We start from the raw sequence: 19,918 nt of genomic DNA on the forward strand, positions 1-19,918 counted from the left end.
CCCCCAGAAATTTTCCCCTTTTCATCAGAATTTTCCCTTTTCCCCCCTGGAATTTTCCCTTTCCCCCCCACGAATTTTCTCCATTTCCCTGGAATATTCCCTTTTCCCTGGAATTTTCCCTTTTCCCCTGGAATTTTCCCTATTCCCCCGGAATTTTCCCTTTTCCTCCTGGAATCTTCCGTTTTTCCCTGGAATTTCCCCTTTTCCCCGAACTTTTCCCTTTTTCCCTGGAATTTTACCTTTTCTCCCCAGAATTTTCCCCTTTTCCCGGGAATTTTCCCTTTCCCCCCCAGGATTTTCCCCTTTTCCCTGGAATTTTCCCTTTTCCCCTGGAATTTTCCCTTTTTCCCCAGAATTTTCCCTGTCCTCCCCGGAATTTTCCCTTTTCCCCCCGACATTTTCCCTTTTCCCCCTGGAATTTTCCCTTTCCCCCTGGAATTTTCCCTTTTCCCCCCGAAATTTTCCCTTTTCCCTGGAATTTTCCCTTTCCCCCCCCAGAATTTTCTCCATTTCCCTGGAATATTCCCTTTTCCCTGGAATTTTCTCTTTTCCCCTGGGAATTTTCTCCTTTTCCCCAGAATTTTCCCTTTTCCCCCCGGATTTGTCCCATTTCCCCTTGAATTTTCCCCTTTTCCCTGGAGCTTTCCCTTTTCCCAGAATTTTCCCTTTTTCCCTGGAATTTTCCCTTTTCCCTGGAATTTTCCCTTTCCACCTGGAATTTTCCCCTTTTCCCCGAAATTTTCCCTGGAATTTTCCCTTTCCCCCCCAGAAATTTTCCCCTTTTCCTCAGAATTTTCCCTTTTCCCCCTGGAATTTTCCCTTTTCCCCCTGGAATTTTCCCTTTCCCCCCCCCGAATTTTCTCCATTTCCCTGGAATATTCCCTTTTCCCTGGAATTTTCCCTTTTCCCCCGGAATTTTCCCTTTTTCCCTGGAATTTCCCCTTTTTCCCCTGGAATTTTCCCTTTTTCCCCTGGAATTTTCCCTTTTCCCCCCGACATTTTCCCTTTTCCCCCTGGAATTTTCCCTTTCCCCCCCGAAATTTTCCCTTTTCCCCCCGAAATTTTCCCTTTTCCCTGGAATTTTCCCTTTCCCCCCCCAGAATTTTCTCCATTTCCCTGGAATATTCCCTTTTCCCTGGAATTTTCTCTTTTCCCCTGGGAATTTTCTCCTTTTCCCCAGAATTTTCCCTTTTCCCCCCGGATTTGTCCCATTTCCCCTTGAATTTTCCCCTTTTCCCTGGAGCTTTCCCTTTTCCCGGAATTTTCCCTTTTTCCCTGGAATTTTCCCTTTCCAGGAATTTTCCAGGAATTTTCCCCTTTTCCCCGAAATTTCCACTGGAATTTTCCCTTTTCCCCCTGGAATTTTCCGTTTTTCTCCCTGGAATTTTCCCTTTTCCCCTGGAATTTTCCCTTTTCCCCTGGAGTTTTCCCTTTTGCCCGGAATTTTCCCTTTCCCCCCCGGAATTTTCCCTTTTCCCCGGAATTTTCCCTTTTTCCCTGGAATTTTCCCTTTTTCCCTGAATTTTCTCTTTTTCCCCAGATTTTTCCCTTTTTCCCTGGAATTTTCCCTTTTTCCCTGAATTTTCCCTTTCCCCCCTGGAATTTTCCCTTTTTCCCCGGAATTTCCCCTTTTCCCCAGAATTTTCCCTTTTTCCCCAGAATTTTCCCTTTTCCCAGGAATTTTCCCTTTTTCCCTGGAATTTTCCCTTTTCCCCCTGGAATTTTCCCTTTTTCCCTGGAATTTTTCCTTCCCCCCCCGGAATTTTCCCTTTTCCCAGGAATTTTTCCTTTCCCCCTGGAATTTTCCCTTTTTCCCTGGAATTTTCCCTTTTCCCCCCAGAATTTTCCCTTTTCCCCGGAATTTTCCCTTTTCCCCCTGGAATTTTCCCTTTTTCCCTGGAATTTTCCCTTTTCCCCCTGGAATTTTCCCTTTTTTCCCTGGAATTTTCCCTTTCCCCCCCGGAATTTTCCCTTTTCCCCGGAATTTTCCCTTTTCCCAGCAGTACCGGGGGCTGGGGAGGCTCCGGCTGGTCCAAGGAGGTCTCGCTCTGCTCCGGGATTTTTGGGATGGGGTCACGGACCTGCGGCTGGACCAGAGCTCCCAAATCTGCAAGGGAAGGGTGGGGATGAGATCCGGGAATTCCCGGGATTTGGGAATTCTGGAATGGTTCGGGGTGGGAGGAGCTTTAGGATCATTCCCGCCATCCCAAACTGGAATTGGGCACTTCCAGGGATGGAATAACAAAATATCCCAGAAAAATTGAATATCCCAGGGAAAAAAATGAAATATTCCAACAAAATTAAGTAGCCCAGAAAAAAAAAAATCCCAATAAAATTAAACAACCAATAAAATAAAATAAAATAAAATAAAATAAAAAATAAAATATAAAATAAAATATAAAATAAAAATAAAATATAAAATAAAATTAAATTAAATTAAATTAAATTAAATTAAATTAAATTAAATTAAATTAAATTAATTTAACTTAATTTAAAAGAAAATATTTGTATTTATAAAATAAAATATAAAAGAAAATACCCCAATAAAATCAAACATCCCAATAAAACAACCCATCCCAGTAAAACCAGTTCCCCCATTTGCCCCGACCCCACAGGGCTCACCTGAGGAGTCGCTGCCGCTCGTGGCCTGGTCCCGGATCCCTGCGACCAGAACAGACCCAAAATCTGGATTTTCCACCCCAAATCCCCTTTGGAAAACCCCAAAACGGAGCTGCCGAGCCCCAGTTTGGGTTTGGAGAGGGGGAAAAAACCCCCAAACGCCAAAAATTTGTGTGAACAGAAGGAAAGGGCAGAGGGGACCCCAAAAGAGGCAAATTTGAGGTCAGATGGGAAATTTGGGACGAATTTGGGGGATTTTGGGGGATTTTGGAGCCAGATCTGAGCAAGGGGAAACTCCCGGCCCCGAGCTGGGACCCCAGGAGCGTTTTTGGGATCAGGATCCCCCTGATGGTGCTGCACCCCAAAAAGGGACACTTTGGGGCACTTTGGGACGTTTTGGGATTGTCACTTCTGGATCTTTTCGGGGCATTTCTGATTATTTTGGGGTTGTGGGTTCTGGAGGTTTTGGGGTTTTTGAGGTTTTGGGGTTTTGGGGTGCTCTGACCTTTGTCCTTGGTCCTCTGGTAGGTGACAAAGAGCACGAGCAGGGCCAGCAGCACGAAGATGACGGGGGACCAGTACCGGGCTGGGACACCCGAGGACGCTCCTGTGGGGACAGAGGGGACCGGGAGGGGGCTTGGGACATTCCAGGGTGGTGGCACCTCCCCCAGGAGGGTGACAAATTCCCCGGGACGGTGACACATCCCCCAGAGGGGTGGCACGTCTTCCAGGTGGGTGACAAGTTCCGAGGGGGGTGGCATGTCCCTCAAGAGGGTGACAGGTCCCCCAAGGGTGGTGCCACATCCCACAGTGGTGACAAATCCCCGGAGATGGTGCCACGTCCCCAAAACAGTGACAGATCTAAGGGACAGTGCCACCTGCCCACGATGGTGACACATCCCAGGGACAGTGCCATGTCCCCAAAACAGTGACAGATCCCTGGGGACAGTGCCACATCCCCACGATGGTGACACATCCTGGGGACAGTGCCATGTGCCCACAATGGTGACACATCCCAGGGACAGTGCCATGTGCCCATGATGGTGGCAGATCCCTGGGGACAGTGCCACATCCCCACGATGGTGACACATCCCAGGGACAGTGCCACCTGCCCACGATGGTGACACATCCCAGGGACAGTGCCACATCCCCACGATGGTGACACATCCCAGGGACAGTGCCATGTGCCCACGATGGTGACACATCCCGGGGACAGTGCCACCTGCCCACGATGGTGACACATCCCAGGGACAGTGCCACATCCCCACGATGGTGACACATCCCTGGGGACAGTGCCATGTGCCCACGATGGTGGCAGATCCCTGGGGACAGTGCCATGTGCCCACGATGGTGACACATCCCTGGGGACAGTGCCACCTGCCCACAATGGTGACACATCCCAGGGACAGTGCCATGTGCCCACGATGGTGACACATCCCTGGGGACAGTGCCATGTGCCCACGATGGTGACACATCCCAGGGACAGTGCCATGTCCCCAAAACAGTGACAGATCCCTGGGGATGGTGACACATCCCCACGATGGTGACACATCCCAGGGACAATGCCACATCCCTCCCTTCCCCATGGAACTCACGGGTTTTGTTCCCCGCCGGCGTCACCGCGACGTCCCCAAGGCTCCGGGGAGGGCTCGTGGTGACCCTCGGCCACGCTGTCACCGCGTCCCTGTCCCCGGTGGCCGTGCTGGGGTGTCCTGGTGGCTCCAGGGGCTCTCGTGTCCCCTCCGGGATCTCCTCGGTGACGTTCCCGTTCCCCGACTGCTCTTCCTGGAAGCCGAGAGCTGGGAATTTTTGGGATTTGGGATTTGTCCATTCTCCCACAAATTCAGGGGTCGGAAACGGGAATATCCACCCCAATGACCCCTCAGGGGACATGGGACAGAGTTTGGGGACATCACCAGAGGGTGAAAGGTCAGGAGGGGCCCCAAAAGGAAATTCTGGAAAAGAGGAGAGGGAGGGAAATCCCGGGAATTCCGAGGGAGCGGGGAGAGGATCCCAGGAATGGCCGGAGATGTTCCAGGTGGGATTTGGGATGGAGATCTGGACAATTCTGCCCCCAGAGGGTTTTGGGGCTCTGGAACAGCAGCCCAGGGAAGGATCCCGGCCCCAAAACCTCCAGGAGGGTTTGGAAGCCACTTCCAGCGGCAGGGCGGGATTTGGGGATTCTGGGGTGTCCTGGGGTTGGGTTGGATGATCCGCGCGGGTTTTTCCAGCTCAGGAGGTCCCACAACTCTCCGAGGGCGCTGAGCTCGAGCAGAGCAGCGGCCCCACATCCTGTGGGGTTCACACCTCGCCCCCAACAACAGAAAACGCAAATTTTGTCAGGTTTTCACAGTGGAAATGGGGGTTGGGGCTAAGCTGATGCTGCTCGGAAACCCATGAGCTTTTGGGGTCATGCCACCAGCAGGGAATTATAAAATACCCCAAAATATCCCAAAATGTTCTGATTTGGGGCATGGAATTTTGGGACGTGCGGTGGAAGGACCCACCAGGATCACCCAAGTCCCATCCGTGGCTCTGCCAAAATTAAAGCCAACAAAACCAACCCAAAACGGTTCAAAAGCCGCTCCTGCTGCTCGGCCGGGGTGGGTTGGGATGGATTGGAGGAGCTGGGAGAGCTCAAAAACCCCAAAACCCTCCTGGGAACCACAACCCAGGCTCAGCAAAGCCGGGCTCAACCCAAACCTGAGCTTAACCCCCAGGGAAAGCCCTACAGGGACCTCCCTGAGCTGCACCCGCTGCCTTCAGCCCCTCATCCTCCTCATCCTCGCTCCAGCCCCACAGCCCGCAGTGCCCCCGGCCCCACTCACCAGCCCCAGAGCAGAGCAGGGCGAGGCAGAACCCCCCAAAGCCCCTCGGGCCCATCCTGCCGCGCCCCATCCCCGCCCCGGCCCCTCGGAACCTCCTTCCTTCCTTCCTTCCCCTTTCCACGCGCAGGAAGCGGCAGTTGGTGAGCAAAGGTGGTGAAACTGAGGCAGGAACGGCTGAAAATCGTCCCCTGAGGTCATTTCTCCACCCCATGGCTCATTTCTCCACCCCATGGATCATCTCTCCACCCCATGGAATTATTTCTCCAATCCATGGGTTTGTTTCTCCATCCCATGGATCATTTCTCCAATCCATGGGTTTGTTTCTCCATCCCATTGGATTCATTTCCCCATCCCATGGAATTATTTCTCCAATCCATGGGTTTGTTTCTCCATCCCATTGGACTCATCTCTCCACCCCATGGAATTATTTCTCCAATCCATGGGTTTGTTTCTCCACCCCACTGGATTCATCTCTCCACCCCATTGGAATTGTTTCTCCATCCCATTGGATTCATTTCCCCATCCCATGGATTTGTTTCTCCATCCCATGGATCATTTCTCCATCCCATGGAATTATTTCTCCAATCCATGGGTTTGTTTCTCCACCCCACTGGATTCATCTCTCCACCCCATTGGAATTGTTTCTCCATCCCATTGGATTCATTTCTCCATCCCGTGGAATTATTTGCCCACCTCATGGATAATTTCTTCGCCCCATGGAATTACTTTTCCATTCCATGGAAAAATCCCATGGATTCATTTCTCCACCCCATGGAGTCCTTTCTCCTCCCCATGGAATTATTTCACCACCCCATAGATCATCTCTCCTCCCCATGGATTCGTTTCTCCTTGCCATGGGATTACTTTTCCATCCCATAGGATTGTTTCTCCGTTCCACGGAGAAATCCCATGGATTTTTTTCTCCACCCCATGGATCATTTTTCCACCCCATGGATCATTTTTCCACTCCATGGATCATTTTTCCACCCCATGGATTTGTTTTTCCATGGGAAGAGGCAGGGAAAGGGTTTTAGGTCTGGGCAAGGAGTGGGAGAAGCTCCAGGAGTTCCCAAAATCCCTTCAGGACAATCCCTGGAGCCACCAGAGCTGTCCCAACCCCAATCCAAGGATTTGGAGCCACCAGAGTTGTCCCAAACCCAACCCAAGGAGGAGGAGAAGCTCCAGAACTCCCCCAAAATCCCTTCAGGACAATCCCTGGAGTTGTTTCAATCCCAATCCAAGGATCGGATTTCCAGGGGCAGATTTGGAGCCCCGTGGGCAAATCCCTCCCCTATAAAACCTGAGCTGCTTTTAACTCAAAATAACATTCCAAAAATTCAATAAATGTTCAAAAAATACAGGGAAAACACCAATTATTCCATAGCCATGCCGGTTTTACTCCAAAAAATAAAGTGCAGGCAGGAAGGGCGCCGGGATGCGCCTTGAATTTTTATTCCAGAGACTTCAAAGGCGGCTCCGGTTCCATCCGTGAATAATTCACCAAGGCACAGACAAAGAGCAGCGGGAAGAGGCACGGGAGGGAAGAGAATTCCCACAATTCCGGAGGCCTTCTGGAAAATCCAGGCCAGGTTGGGGTTTTGGGGCGATTTCTGCCCTTTCCAGGTGGATTTGGGGAGCAGGGAAAGGGGGAACGTGTCCTGTGTCCCCCCCCATTGGGTCCTTGTCCCCCCACAGGGCACACATCCCGAAGGAATTCTGCTCCTGGAGATTCCTGCTGGGAATCCCAAATTCCCCAAATTCCTGCTGGGATCCCCAGGTTCCTGCTGGGATTTCCAAATTCCTGCTGGGATTCCTGCTGGGTATCCAAATTCCTGGTGAGGTCCCCAGATTCCTGCTGGGATCCCCAGATTCCTGCTGGGATTTCTTCTGGGGTCTCCAAATTCCTGCTGGGGTCCCCAGATTCCTGCTGGGATTTCCAAATTCCTGCTGGGATTCCTGCTGGGATCCCCAAGTTCCTGCTGGGGTCCCCAAATTCCTGCTGGGATCCCCAGATTCCTGCTGGGGTCCCCAAATTCCTGCTGGGATCCCCAGATTCCTGCTGGGATCCCCAGATTCCTGCTGGGATTTCTTCTGGGGTCTCCAAATTCCTGCTGGGGTCCCCAGATTCCTGCTGGGATTTCCAAATTCCTGCTGGGATTCCTGCTGGGATCCCCAAATTCCTGCTGGGGTCCCCAAATTCCTGCTGGGATCACCAGATTCCTGCTGGGATCTCCAAATTCCTGCTGGGGTCCCTGATGGAGTCCCCAGATTCCTGCTGGGATTTCTTCTGGGATCCCCAAATTCCTGCTGGGATTCCTGCTGGGATCCCCAAATTCCTGCTGGGATCTCCAAATTCCTGCTGGGATTCCTGCTGGGATCCCCAAATTCCTGCTGGGATTTCCTCTAGGATCCCCAAATTCCTGCTGGGATTCCTGCTGAGATCCCCAAATTCCTGCTGGGATCCCCAGATTCCTGCTGGGGTCCCTGATGGGATCCCCAGATTCCTGCTGGGATTTCTCCTGAGGTCCCCAAATTCCTGCTGGGATCCCCAAATTCCTGCTGGGATTCCTGCTGGGATCCCCAGATTCCTGCTGGGATCCCCAGATTCCTGCTGGTGTCCCCAGATTCCTGCTGGGATCTCCAAATTCCTGCTGGGGTCCCCAAATTCCTGCTGGGATTTCCTCTGGGATCCCCAAATTCCTACTGGGATTCCTGCTGGGGTCCCCAAATTCCTGCTGAGATTTCTTCTGGGATCCCCAAATTCCTGCTGGGATTTCCTGCTGGGATCCCCAAATTCCTGCTGGGATCCCCAAATTCCTGCTGGGATTCCTGCTGGGATCCCCAAATTCCTGCTGGGATCTCCAAATTCCTGCTGGGATTCCTGCTGGGATCCCCAGATTCCTGCTGGGATTTCCTCTGGGATCCCCAAATTCCTGCTGGGATTCCCAAATTCCTGCTGGGGTCCCCAAATTCCTGCTGGGATTTCCTCTGGGATCCCCAAATTCCTGCTGGGATTCCTGCTGGGATCCCAAAATTCCTGCTGGGATTTCCTCTGGGATCCCCAAATTCCTGCTGGGATTCCTGCTGGGATCCCCAAATTCCTGCTGGGATTCCCCAGATTCCTGCTGGGATTCCCCAGATTCCTGCTGGGATTTCCTCTGGGATTCCCCAGATTCCTGCTGGGATTTTCAAATTCCTGCTGGGATTTCCACTGGGATTTTCAGATTCCTGCTGGGATTCCCCAGATTCCTGCTGGGATTTCCTCTGGGATCCCCAGATTCCTGCTGGGATTCCCCAGATTCCTGCTGGGATTTTCAAATTCCTGCTGGGATTTCCACTGGGATTTTCAGATTCCTGCTGGGATCCCCAAATTCCTGCTGGGATTTCCACTGGGATTTCCCAATTCCTGCTGGGATTTCCTCTGGGATCCCCAAATTCCTGCTGGGATTTCCTCTGGGATCCCCAGATTCCTGCTGGGATTTTCAAATTCCTGCTGGGATTTCCACTGGGATTTCCAGATTCCTGCTGGGATCCCCAAATTCCTGCTGGGATTTCCACTGGGATTTCCCAATTCCTGCTGGGCGCCCACCCAGTGCAACACAAATCCCCCAACCAAAAGCAAAACCCCGCACCCAAAGACACCAAAGCTGCTCTCCGTGTCCCATTTTCCCTCAGATCCACCCCAAATCCCCGATCCCAGATCCCAGATCCCGGATCCAAAATCCTGGCCCTGCAGGGATTGGTGGGGCTGAGGGTTTGGGGTTTTTTTGGGGGGGGGAGGCGGGGAGTGGGTGCTGTAAAATTCAGAATGTGGGGGAAAGGAGCAGGTGCTGAAACCACAAAAATCTCACAGGGGAAGGCGGGTCCTTGTTGTTCTCGCTGCAGCTTCCTGGGTTTATTTTTGGTTGTTTTCAACGCAGCCAGAAGCTGAAGCTTTGCAAGGCTCAGAACGCAGCGGAAGAGAAAGACCAAAATCATTTAGAGAAAAGCCATTTGTAGAAAATAATCATGTACCAAAAAAACACTTTCCCAAAGCTTCCTTGAGATGATTCCTTTAAAAAAAAAATGGGTTTTCCACCCAAAAAGGGGCCGGTGTGGAGCCCCCATCCCTGGAGGTGTCCAAGGAACCCACTGGACCTTGGTCTGGGTGACCAGGATTGGTCCCAGGCTGGAACTGGTGGTCCTGGAGGGCTTTTCCAACCTCGGGAATTCCGGGATTCCATGGAAAAACCCTTTTAAGAGTCTCCTCCAGATTGTCTGGGAGTCCCTGCAGCTTTGGCAGAGTTTTAGTCCAGGATCCTGGTGGGAGAAGGTGGCAAAAGGAGCCTGAATCCCAAAACCACGGAGAGACATCCCAAAAATCCTCCCTGAAATCCCAAACTGAGGGTGCTGAGAGGGAAACCGAGGCAGCAGCGATGAGGAGGGGAAGGGGAGATGCCAGGAGGGTGAGATCCGGGTCCGGAGCGGGATTGGGGGTGTTGGAGCTGGTCCAGAGTCACCTTGTGGGGTCCATCTGTCTGACCGGCGAGTGGAGACCCTTTAAACCAGTCCCAGGTCCTTCTGAACCAGTTCCAGGTCTTTTAAACCAGTTCTGGGTCTTTGAAACCAGTTTCAGCTTCTTCTAAACCAGTTCCGGTTCCTTGCAAACCAGGTCCGGACTCATTAAAATAGCTCCAGAGTTTTAAATCACTTCCATGTTTCATATTCTGAAACCTGTTCAGAACCAGTTTCATGTCCTTCAAACCAGTTTCATGTCCTTCAAACCAGTTTCATGTCCTTCAAACCTGTCTCATGTCCTTCAAACCAATCTCATGTCTTTCAAACCAGTCCTAGGTCCTTCTGGTCCAGTCCTAGGTCCTTCTAGGCCAGTCCTAGGTTCTAGACCAGCTTTAGGCCAGTCATGGTGGCATTTTCTGCCATCCCTGCCTGCGAGGACAGAGGGACACGAGCTTGGTTTGGGATCACGGGAGCTGATCCCAGCCTCGGACAGAGATCCAGGGCTTTGGTTTAAGGCTCTGGACCGCTCTGTCCCCGTCCCAGCTCCAGGGGTTCCATCCCCCACCCCGGGGTCGCCCAGCTCACCCGGTCCGGAAGATTGACCACGGAATAAATGGTTGTGGGGGATCCCTCATCCGCTGGTTTGGCTTTCGTTCCGTCAGGGACGCGCTGCGGGAAGAGGATTTTGGAAGAGTTTCAGGGCTCGGTGCTGGAGAAAAGATCCCAAAGCCAGAGATCCCGCAAAGATCCACCTCTGGATCCACCTCTGGCCCCAAGGCCACGCTGGAGCCTCCTGGGACAGTGGGAAGTGTCCCCGCCCTTGGAATGGGACGATTTTAAGCTCCCTCCCAACCCCAAAACCCCCCATTCCTCTCTGATTTCCCTAAAACTGAAGTTTTGGGGCTGGGCATGGAGTTTTGGGCAAGTTCAAGTGTCCTTGGGCCACCTCCAACCCCAAAACCCCCCATTTCTCTCTGATCCCTCTAAAACCGAGTTTTTGGGGCTGGGCGCGGAGTTTTGGGCAAGTTCAGGTGCCCTTGGGCCACCTCCAGCTGTGGCACATCCCGTTTGGAATTCTCCAAAGGAGACAGGGATTGTCAGGGTGTCCCCAGGGTGTCCCCAGGGTGTCCCCGGGATGTCCCCAGGGTGTCCCCGGGGTGTCCCCAATCCCGGACTCACCGGCTGGGAGGAGCCCACCTCGGCGTACACGGTCGTGTACTCGGCTGTGGCCGCTGCAGCTGGGGGGAAAAGCAGGAATTTGGGGATTTGGGATGCAGGGAATCCCCCTGGCTGCTCCTGGCCGGGGGGATGGAGGGAATCCCAACCTCAGGAGTCCAGGCTTGGGTAAAACCTCGAGCCCAAAGCCCCTCGGAGCTGCTGGACGTGGGAATTGCTCCTCATCCCACCCTCCCTGGAGCTGTGGGGTTGGGATGAACTTCCAGCACCAAGGACAGGAAAAATCCGCTTTTTGTTTTGTTTTTTGTTTTGTTTTGTTTTGTTTTGTTTTGTTTAAATCCCAAATCCCTGGCTGCTTTTGGAGGACAACATCCATTTATTTCTCCTTCATGGGATCCCCCCCTCCATTGCTCATGGAACAGAGCGGGGGAAATGGGGATTTAAATCCTTTGAAATCCCTTTTTTGGGTCTAAATTTCCCATTGGAATTCCTGGAGCAGGTGGGGATCGGGCACAGCTTGGACTCGGTGGTCCTGGAAGGATTTTCCAGCTCTGGGGATTCTGGAATTCTTGGTTGGACTAACCCTGAGTCGCCGAGTGGAATTCCTGGCTTTTCCCCCCAAATGTCTCTTACCAGCCTTTATTTTTCCCTGAATTCCCTCTTTTTTTTCATGGTCCCACAGCTGAGCTCCCAGCCCTCCCTTGGTGGTCTGGGATGAAATTTTCCAGCAAAAAAAAAAAGGGGGGGGTGGGGGGAATGGGATTTCAGGAATCTGGGATCATCCCCTGGGATCAGCCCCTCCCACTCCCCGCCAGGACAGAGGGGTCGGGGTCCTTCAGCTCCGATCCCAAACCACGGCACTGGGGATGATTCCCCTGATCCTAAATGAACTCCCTGGCTATTCCCACTAGGAAAAAGGGCAGGGAACTGCCCCAGAATCCCACCTGTGTCCGCAGGCTTGGATTTGGAGAGATGGAATTTCCTCCAGCCTGGGGGAGATGCGACAGAATCAGAACCCCAAATCCACCCAAAATCCACCCCAAACCCACCCCAAATCCTCCCCATCCTGGCTCTGTCCCCCCTCCCAGGTCCCACCTCTTGCTTCCCAGGGCTCCAGGGATTGTTTTCCACGCTCACCTTTGGATCTCCAGAAGAACAAGACAGAAATCAATAAAAGCACCAAGACTACAGCCCCGGCTATGACCCTGACCCCGACCTCGACCCCGACCTGGCTGCTGGAGAGGGCGCCTGGAAAAGGGAGAAGATGCAGAAGATCTCAGGGGAGCAGGATCAGCCCATCCCAGCCTCAGCATTCCCATCCCATCAATCCCACCTCATCCCATCCCATCAATCCCATCCCATCCCATCCCATCCCATCCCATCCCATCCCATCCCATCCCACTGATCCCATCCCCAAATCCCAATGTTCCCATGGCTCTCAGTAAATCGGGATCAGCCCATCCCAACCCCAACACTGCCATCCCATTAATCCCATCCCATCCCAAACTCAGCATTCCCATCCCATCCCAAACTCAACATTCCCATCCCATCCCTACCCCAACATTCCCATCCCATCCGCAAATCCCAACCTTCCCGTGTTTCTCAGGGCATCGGGATCAGCCCATCCCACCTCTCCCCGGCTCTCACCGTTGCAGAGCACCTCTGGCGTGGTGACGGTGACGTTCCTGCTGCTGACGGGGTTCCGTGCCGTGCACGTCAGCGGCTCCGGCCCATCCCAGGCCGATTCATTGGCCCACGGCACCACGGAGCCCTCACCCCACAGCTGATCCCGCACCCTCCAGGTGTAGGAGACGTTCCCGAAGCCGGCGCCGGGCGCGGAGCAGCGCAGGGAGAAGCTGCAGCTCCTGCCCGAGCAGTTCCGGGCCTCGCAGGTCACCGTGGGCTCTGCCAGCTCCCCTGGGGACACGGGGGTGTTACAAACCTCTCTTTTAGTGTGAAAACCCCCACAGAGCACAAAAAGCACCTACTGAACACCTGGAGGGTGAAGCTGGACTTTTTCCCATCAATGGTTACAAAGTAGGTCCCGGCATCCTCCATCCTCAGCGGGGAGATGCTGAGCGCGCGGCCTTTCTTGGAGACAGCAAAACGGGTTTTGAATTCGTCCTTATGAAATATGGGTCGAGTAGGATCCTCAAATGCCACAGTCACTATGGGATCATCCCCAAAACTCCAGAGTGCGGGTTTTGTGTCCCTGTTGTGGCTCTGGAAGGTCACGGAGCCGCCCAGGACCCGGATCTCCTCCTTGGTGTCGCTGACGCTCACTGGGGAGAGAAAGTGGGGAGGGAACTTGGGATGGGGTGGGATGGAGGTGGGGGGAATGTAGGATGAAGGTGGGATGAAAAGGTGGGATGGAGTTGGGATCAAGGTGGGATGAAGGTGAGACCAAGGTGGGATCAAGGTGGGATGAAGTTGCTGCACCCGGAGAAGGAAGCCCATCAGGGCTGGGGCTGTTTGAAGGCTCATGGGGGGCTCATGGAAGGGTTCCTGGGAGAAGGAAGAGCACGAGGCCACCCCCAGGCTGAGCCCCCGCAGCCTCGTGCCAAGGACGGAGCCTGGAGGGGAACTGAAAGGGGAACGAGGAGTTGGAGATGGGAAGGTCAGGATGGGTCACTGGGCAGGACAGGGAGCTCCTGGCCAGACATGCAGCTGCTCCTTGGAGGAGAATCAGGGAATTCTGGAAAGGTTTGGATTGGGAGGGACCCCAAACCCCTCTCATTCCACTCCCCTAAAATCCCCACTCCTTCCGCCAGCCCCGGGTGCTCCCAGCCCTGTCCAGCCTGGCCTTGGGCACTGCCGGGGGTGCATGGGGCAGCTCCAGCTCCAGCTGACCACTCCCTGTGGCCGTAGGGAAGGGCCCCTTTGAAACTGTGGACTCGCTCCAACAGTTCCATGAGCTTCTCATGCTGGGGCACCAGACCTGGTGGCACCTGGAGATTCCAGGTGGGATCTCATGAGACTCCAGGTGGGATCTCGCTATTCCATGTGGACTCTCACCATTCCACATGGGATCTCGCTATTCCAGGTGGGATCTTACTATTCCAGGTGGACTCTCACCATTCCACGTGGACTCTCATCATTCCACGTGAACTCTCACCATTCCAGGTGAACTCTCACCATTCCAGGTGGACTCTCACCATTCCACGTGGACTCTCACCATTCCAGGTGGACTCTCACCATTCCATGTTGACTCTCACCATTCCACGTGAACTCTCACCATTCCAGGTGAACTCTCACCATTCCAGGTGGACTCTCACCATTCCAGGTGAACTCTCACCATTCCACGTGGACTCTCACTATTCCAGGTGGACTCTCACCATTCCAGGTGAACTCTCACCATTCCAGGTGGACTCTCACCATTCCAGGTGGACTCTCACCATTCCAGGTGGGATCTCACCATTCCAGGTGGACTCTCACCATTCCACATGGGATCTCACCATTCCACGTGAACTCTCACCATTCCAGGTGGACTCTCACCATTCCAGGTGAACTCTCACCATTCCAGGTGGACTCTCACTATTCCAGGTGGACTCTCACCATTCCAGGTGGACTCTCACCATTCCACGTGAACTCTCACCATTCCAGGTGGACTCTCACCATTCCAGGTGAACTCTCACCATTCCACGTGGACTCTCACCATTCCAGGTGAACTCTCACCATTCCAGGTGGACTCTCACCATTCCACGTGAACTCTCACCATTCCAGGTGGACTCTCACCATTCCAGGTGGACTCTCACCATTCCACGTGGACTCTCACCATTCCAGGTGGACTCTCACCATTCCAGGTGGACTCTCACCATTCCACGTGGACTCTCACCATTCCACGTGGACTCTCACCATTCCACGTGGACTCTCACCATTCCACGTGGACTCTCACTATTCCAGGTGGACTCTCACCATTCCAGAGATGAGAACCCTCCCGCACTCCTTTGGATGCAGCCCCAGACAGGGTCCAAGGTCCCTCTGATCCCATCCCTTCCCTCCATGACCCAGCATTGACCTTGGGTCACCAGTTCAAGGAGGAAGGAGTTCTTTCAATTATTTTTGTGACTTCCCATTTTCAATAACCCACGCCACCCGATTTATACTGGGAATGGAGTTTTTCTTCCCAGTTTTTCTAACAGGGAACTGATCCTGGCTCAGGCTCAGAATTTCTGTCTCCCTCAGCCCCAGCCCCCTCTGGGACACGGACAGCGGAGCATGTGGTAGGAAAAAGCTGCTGGGGAAGATAAACTCATGGGAAATTTGCTGAATAACGAAGCCACGGGATGGTTCATGTGATAAACGCCCCCCCAGAGGCTGCGGGGAAGGGCTGGGGCCAAACCTTGCCCAATCTCCCTCTTTTTGGCCAAAAAACACCCCAAGATGAGTTGTCCAAAAATCCAGGAGATCTGGATGTCTGGAGAACATCTGGACCAGAGGTGGACCTGATCACTCCTTTTCAGAGGGGTCCCATGGCCAGGAGAGTGGCCTGGGCATCTTTTCCCCTGGTTGCCCCATCTTTCTCCCTGGTTGCCCAATTCTCCACCCCTGGAGAGCCGATCCCACATGTCCTCACCCTCCTGGGGGCCCCTAAACCACCCCAAACCCCCCACGGGCTCCTTGCCAAGGGACGAGGAGCACCTAGCACGTGCAAAGGGGCGCGAGGACGGAGCCTGGAGGTGAAAATGAAAGGGAGAAAGCTGGAGATGGCTTGGAAAGGTCGGAAAGGTTCGCTCCGAGCACCAAAGTCCGAGCTCAGTGACCCGAGCAGGACAGGGAGCTCCTGGCCAGACGTGCAGCTGCTCCTTGGAGGAGAATCGTGGGATTCTGGAAAGGTTTGGGTTGGGAGGGAACCTAAAATTATCTCGTTCCACCTCCTGGAAGCTTCCAGTGTCCCAGGTGGGTCCATCCCGGCCTCGGTCACTCCAGGGATGGCAAATCCATGGAATAACCTCTGCCAGGAGGCAGCAGCTGTCCAGAGGCTGGACCAGAGATGGACACCAGCCCTCTCCCAGCAGGTTTCCATGGCAGCAGGAGCTCCATGGCAACCCTGGATCCCAAAATTGGACATGAATCCACCCCGTGGAGATGCTCTGGTGGTCCCACACTCTCCCCTGACCCTAAAATCCCTCAAACCACCCCAAGATCTCCTTCGCAGGGGACAAGGAGCACCTGGCACTCACGGGTTTGGTGAAGGAGCATGAGGATGGCGAGAAGAGGGATCCAAAACACGTCCATGGGCGTCCAGAAATGGAGAGGATTTTGGGACATCAGCACGCCAAAAATCTGCGCCGCGAAGTGGAAGAAGAAGAGAACCTGGATGGGTTTTATGTGCCTGGGTGGAGCGAAGGGCTTTTGATGTGGTTGCAAGGAAATGACGTCAAGAAAATCTCAAAAGGCATGCTTGGAGATGTTTCTGGGCAAAAAAAACCAGAATTTCCATGGAAAATAAGGGTGGCAGCTGGACCAAGAGAGTCAATGTGGGTCAAACAGCTCAGGTGCTCCATGGGACCGGCCCCGGTCCCTCAGCCTGGACCATAAAGGAACTGTTCCAGGCCCCTCCGAACCCCGAAATCCACCCCCAAAAGTGGGGACAATGGCAATTTTGGGAAAGCAGCACTTCCCCAATCCGGATGAGTCTGAGAAGGTCACATGCCGACGGTCGTGGTGAAATTTTGGGGTGAGGGGGAAGTGAACTGGAGCAGATTAAAAAATGCTCTTAAAATATTCTAAAAATGTTCTAAAAAGGTCCTTTAAAAATGGATTAAAAATCCTGAAAAAAAACCTGGTTCCTCTGCCCTCAGGTCCCAGTGAGGAACTGGGAGCTGCTGGCCCAGCCTGGATTGGGCTGGAAGGGACCTGAAGGGCAACATTTTGGGGCTGGAAAGGAGATTTGGGGTTGAAACGGGTATTTGGGGGTCGGAAAGTGCATTTTGGGGTTGGATATTCCTCCCCAAAGGTCCCGACCCTGCTGCTGGGGTGTCCGAGCTGGGGACAGCGGAGCCACCGCAATGTCCCCGAGTGTCCCTGGCGCTGGCAGCAAAGGGAAAGCAAAACCCTCCCAAAAAGCCCGCGCCCTCCCGGGACAATTCAAATGAATTCCCTCCGAGTTTTGGGGCTGAGAGCGCCGCACCCCCGACATGGCCTTGTCCCCTCTGCCAGAGGGGTGGCCTGGGGGAGGAGGAGGAGGAGGAGGAGGAGGAGGAAGGAGCCGCACAGAGCCGGGGCAGAGGAAGTCCCCGCCGGGCACTCGCCAGCCCCGAGGGGTCCCCGCGCCTCCCGCGGCCGCTCCGGGGGCGCCGCTCCGAGATGTCCCCGCCCGGGGGTCGCCGCTGTCCCCCGGCGCTGCTGGCGCTGCTGCTGGGCCTGGCTGGGAGCCGAGGTGAGGAGGGGGCGCGGGGCTGGGGGGGCTGGGGAGGGCAGCGAGGATGCGGCGATTCGGGAATTCCGGGGAGAAGAGCGGCTTGGGAGGGGTGGAGAGGGGCCGGGGGCGGATTTGGGGGATTTCTCCTCGGTTCTCTCAGCCCGCCGTGCCCTGGGAAAGCCGAGCCGGGCCGGGCCGTGCCGCGGGGCCGGTTCCCCTTCCTGGACAGCGTTTGGGGTGCGGAGTTTGCCTGAAAGCCGCGACTTCCCCGGCTCTGGTTTAGGATCCCGGGAATGCCAAACCCGAGCGGTGACCGCGGGAGGATCGCTGTGTCTGGTGCCGGAGGAACCCCCGTGGGAGTGGACACAGGTCAAATGGGTAGTGGAAATTGATTCATCAACGCAGCAGAAGATCCTGAGGGCCACCAAGGATGGAGTTTTCTTCTATCCCAGAGATCCCCTCAATGGGAGAGGGAAATTCCAGCGGGAAAACCTCTCCCTGTGCATCTCCCCGGCTCACAGAGCAGATAACGGGGTCTATAAGGCCGAGTTCGAGAATTTCTCAGGGTTTTTCTCTCAGTGCTTCCGAGTGTCCGTGTGGGGTGAGTGGCTGGGTCCTCGTGCCCCCGTGTCCCCGTGTCCCCCTGTCCCCTGTCCCTGTCACCCTCGCTGTCCCCGCAGAGCCCATCGCGCAGCCGGAGCTGAGATCCCAAATCCTGCAGCGGGATCGGGGCTGGTGCCGCCTGGCCCTGCTCTGCTCCAGCCCCGGGAACGTCTCCTACAGCTGGGCCTGTGCCGGGGCTGCGCCGGGGGAGATCCCGGGGGAGATCCCGGGGGAGATCCCGGGGGAGATCCCGGAGGAGGTCCCGGGGGAGATCCCGGGGGAGATCCCAGGAGAGGTCCCGGGGGAGATCCCGGGGGAGATCCCGGGGGAGATCCCGGAGGAGGTCCCGGGGGAGATCCCGGGGGAGATCCCAGGAGAGGTCCCGGGGGAGATCCCGGGGGAGATCCCGGGGGAGATCCCGGGGATCCCCTCCCGCCTGATCCGGAGGCTCCCCGAGGGCGCGGAACCCCAAATCTGCCTCTGCAACGTCAGCAGCCCCGCGGGGTGGAGCGCGGCCCGCGCCCAGCTCACCTGCCCAGGTGATCTTCCCGTGGGTGCCGGGAGCTCAGGGAGCCGGGAGGGACCCACCGGGCTGGGGCTCAGCATTCCAGCTTTTAGAGGCCACGAGTGGGGAAACAACTGTGGTTACAGTGCTGGAAAATATTGGGTTAAAAGCGTTTATGGAGATGTAAATTATAAAATTAGCTTTTGAGTGTAATATACATAATTTTTGTATGTATTCTGTGTAAAATCTAGAGCTGTATAAAAAAATCTATTTGTATCTATAAAATATGTACTTATATATATAATATATATTTATATAACATTCTTATTTCTATATATAGTGTATACTTATTTTTTATATAAATATACATAATCTTGTATATTAAATATATATTTTATATACATACAATATAAACTTATTTTTATATCTTTAATACATAACTATTTATATATTTTTATTTCATATAAGGCAAAAAATATCAAGTTAGAGATTCAGGGAATGCTGGGATGGTTCAGATGGGAAGGGACCCCAAATCCCAGCCCAGTTCCAGGATTCTGGGATTCTTTTCCAGGAATTCCAGGGAATTTCAGCCACTGGAGACCACTGGCCGTGGCCGTTGCCGAGGGCCTGATCCTGCTCCTCGTGGGCAGCTGCTGCTGGTGGAGGGAGAGGAGGAAGAATTCCCGGGAAGGTTTGTCGGGAATGTTGGGGCACGATCCCAAATCTGGGGAATTCTGACCCCAAACTGGCCCTTGGAACCCCAAAATCCGGGAATTCTGACCCCACACTGACCCTTGGAACCCCAAAATCTGGGAGTTCTGGAATCAAAACATCCCCAAAATGTCCCACATCCCACCCGTTTCCTTGCAGGATAACGGGGGTTACAGGCGCCTGGGTTTCCCAAATCCTGCCGGCCACCAGCGCCCCTAAAACCCCGGAATTCCCATCCCTGTGGAATTCTTCTCCTGGAAACTCCAGCGGCCACTGGGATCCCACCCCATGGAATAGAAATATCCAGAAATCCGCGGCTTTTCGCCCAAGATTCACCCCCCAGCTGTGCCTCGGAGCGAAGATTTGGGGATGGGAAACTCCGGAAGGGATTTGGGATTGGACAGGCGGGATGGGCGGGGAGTGGGAATTTTGTGGGGTTTTTAGGGCTTGGAAGTTTGGGAATCCTTTTTTATTTTCTTTTCCTTGGTGCAAATACAACAGAGCCGCACAACGAACCTGTTTAATTAATTAATGGGCTGATTAGAGTCTTAATTACACTTCGGGCTCGGGGAGGGAGCGAGAATTTCTTTGGGAATCGGGAATTCCGGGCTGGAA

The 19,918-nt window shown here is 54.1% G+C and overlaps 2 protein-coding genes across 6 annotated transcripts; one reads left to right on the top strand and one right to left on the bottom strand.

The window, feature by feature from the left end:
• Positions 1 to 6,830: 6,830 nt before the first annotated feature.
• LOC128801135 (SLAM family member 7-like) lies at positions 6,831 to 16,547 on the bottom strand. Of its 5 annotated transcripts, XR_008435136.1 has the most exons (8): positions 13,109 to 13,758; positions 12,768 to 13,037; positions 12,258 to 12,368; positions 12,065 to 12,109; positions 11,124 to 11,176; positions 10,530 to 10,613; positions 9,299 to 10,373; positions 6,831 to 7,018 (listed from the first exon to the last, which is right to left on the bottom strand). XR_008435136.1 is itself a non-coding variant. In XM_053966813.1 (7 exons), exons 1-7 carry the CDS (start codon positions 13,602 to 13,604, stop codon positions 10,326 to 10,328), a joined length of 1,107 nt encoding a protein of 368 aa, XP_053822788.1. In that variant the 5' UTR covers positions 13,605 to 13,758; the 3' UTR covers positions 9,226 to 10,325. The 5 variants fall into 5 exon arrangements, 4 of the variants coding, with proteins under 4 accessions (XP_053822788.1, XP_053822789.1, XP_053822787.1 ...); XM_053966813.1 differs by lacking the exon at positions 6,831 to 7,018 and having other exon boundaries at positions 9,226 to 10,373; XM_053966814.1 differs by lacking the exon at positions 6,831 to 7,018 and adding an exon at positions 16,304 to 16,547 and having other exon boundaries at positions 10,331 to 10,613; positions 13,109 to 13,402.
• Positions 16,548 to 17,356: 809 nt separating this feature from the next.
• Positions 17,357 to 19,798, top strand: LOC128801137 (uncharacterized). Its single transcript, XM_053966817.1, has 5 exons — positions 17,357 to 17,502; positions 17,768 to 18,085; positions 18,165 to 18,626; positions 19,164 to 19,283; positions 19,463 to 19,798. The coding sequence occupies exons 1-5, from the start codon at positions 17,430 to 17,432 to the stop codon at positions 19,465 to 19,467; spliced, it is 978 nt and encodes a 325-aa protein (XP_053822792.1). The 5' UTR covers positions 17,357 to 17,429; the 3' UTR covers positions 19,468 to 19,798.
• Positions 19,799 to 19,918: the final 120 nt, after the last annotated feature.

This window comes from Vidua chalybeata, chromosome 29 (genome assembly GCF_026979565.1).
Source record: "Vidua chalybeata isolate OUT-0048 chromosome 29, bVidCha1 merged haplotype, whole genome shotgun sequence".
Classification (NCBI taxonomy): Eukaryota; Metazoa; Chordata; class Aves; order Passeriformes; family Viduidae; genus Vidua; species Vidua chalybeata.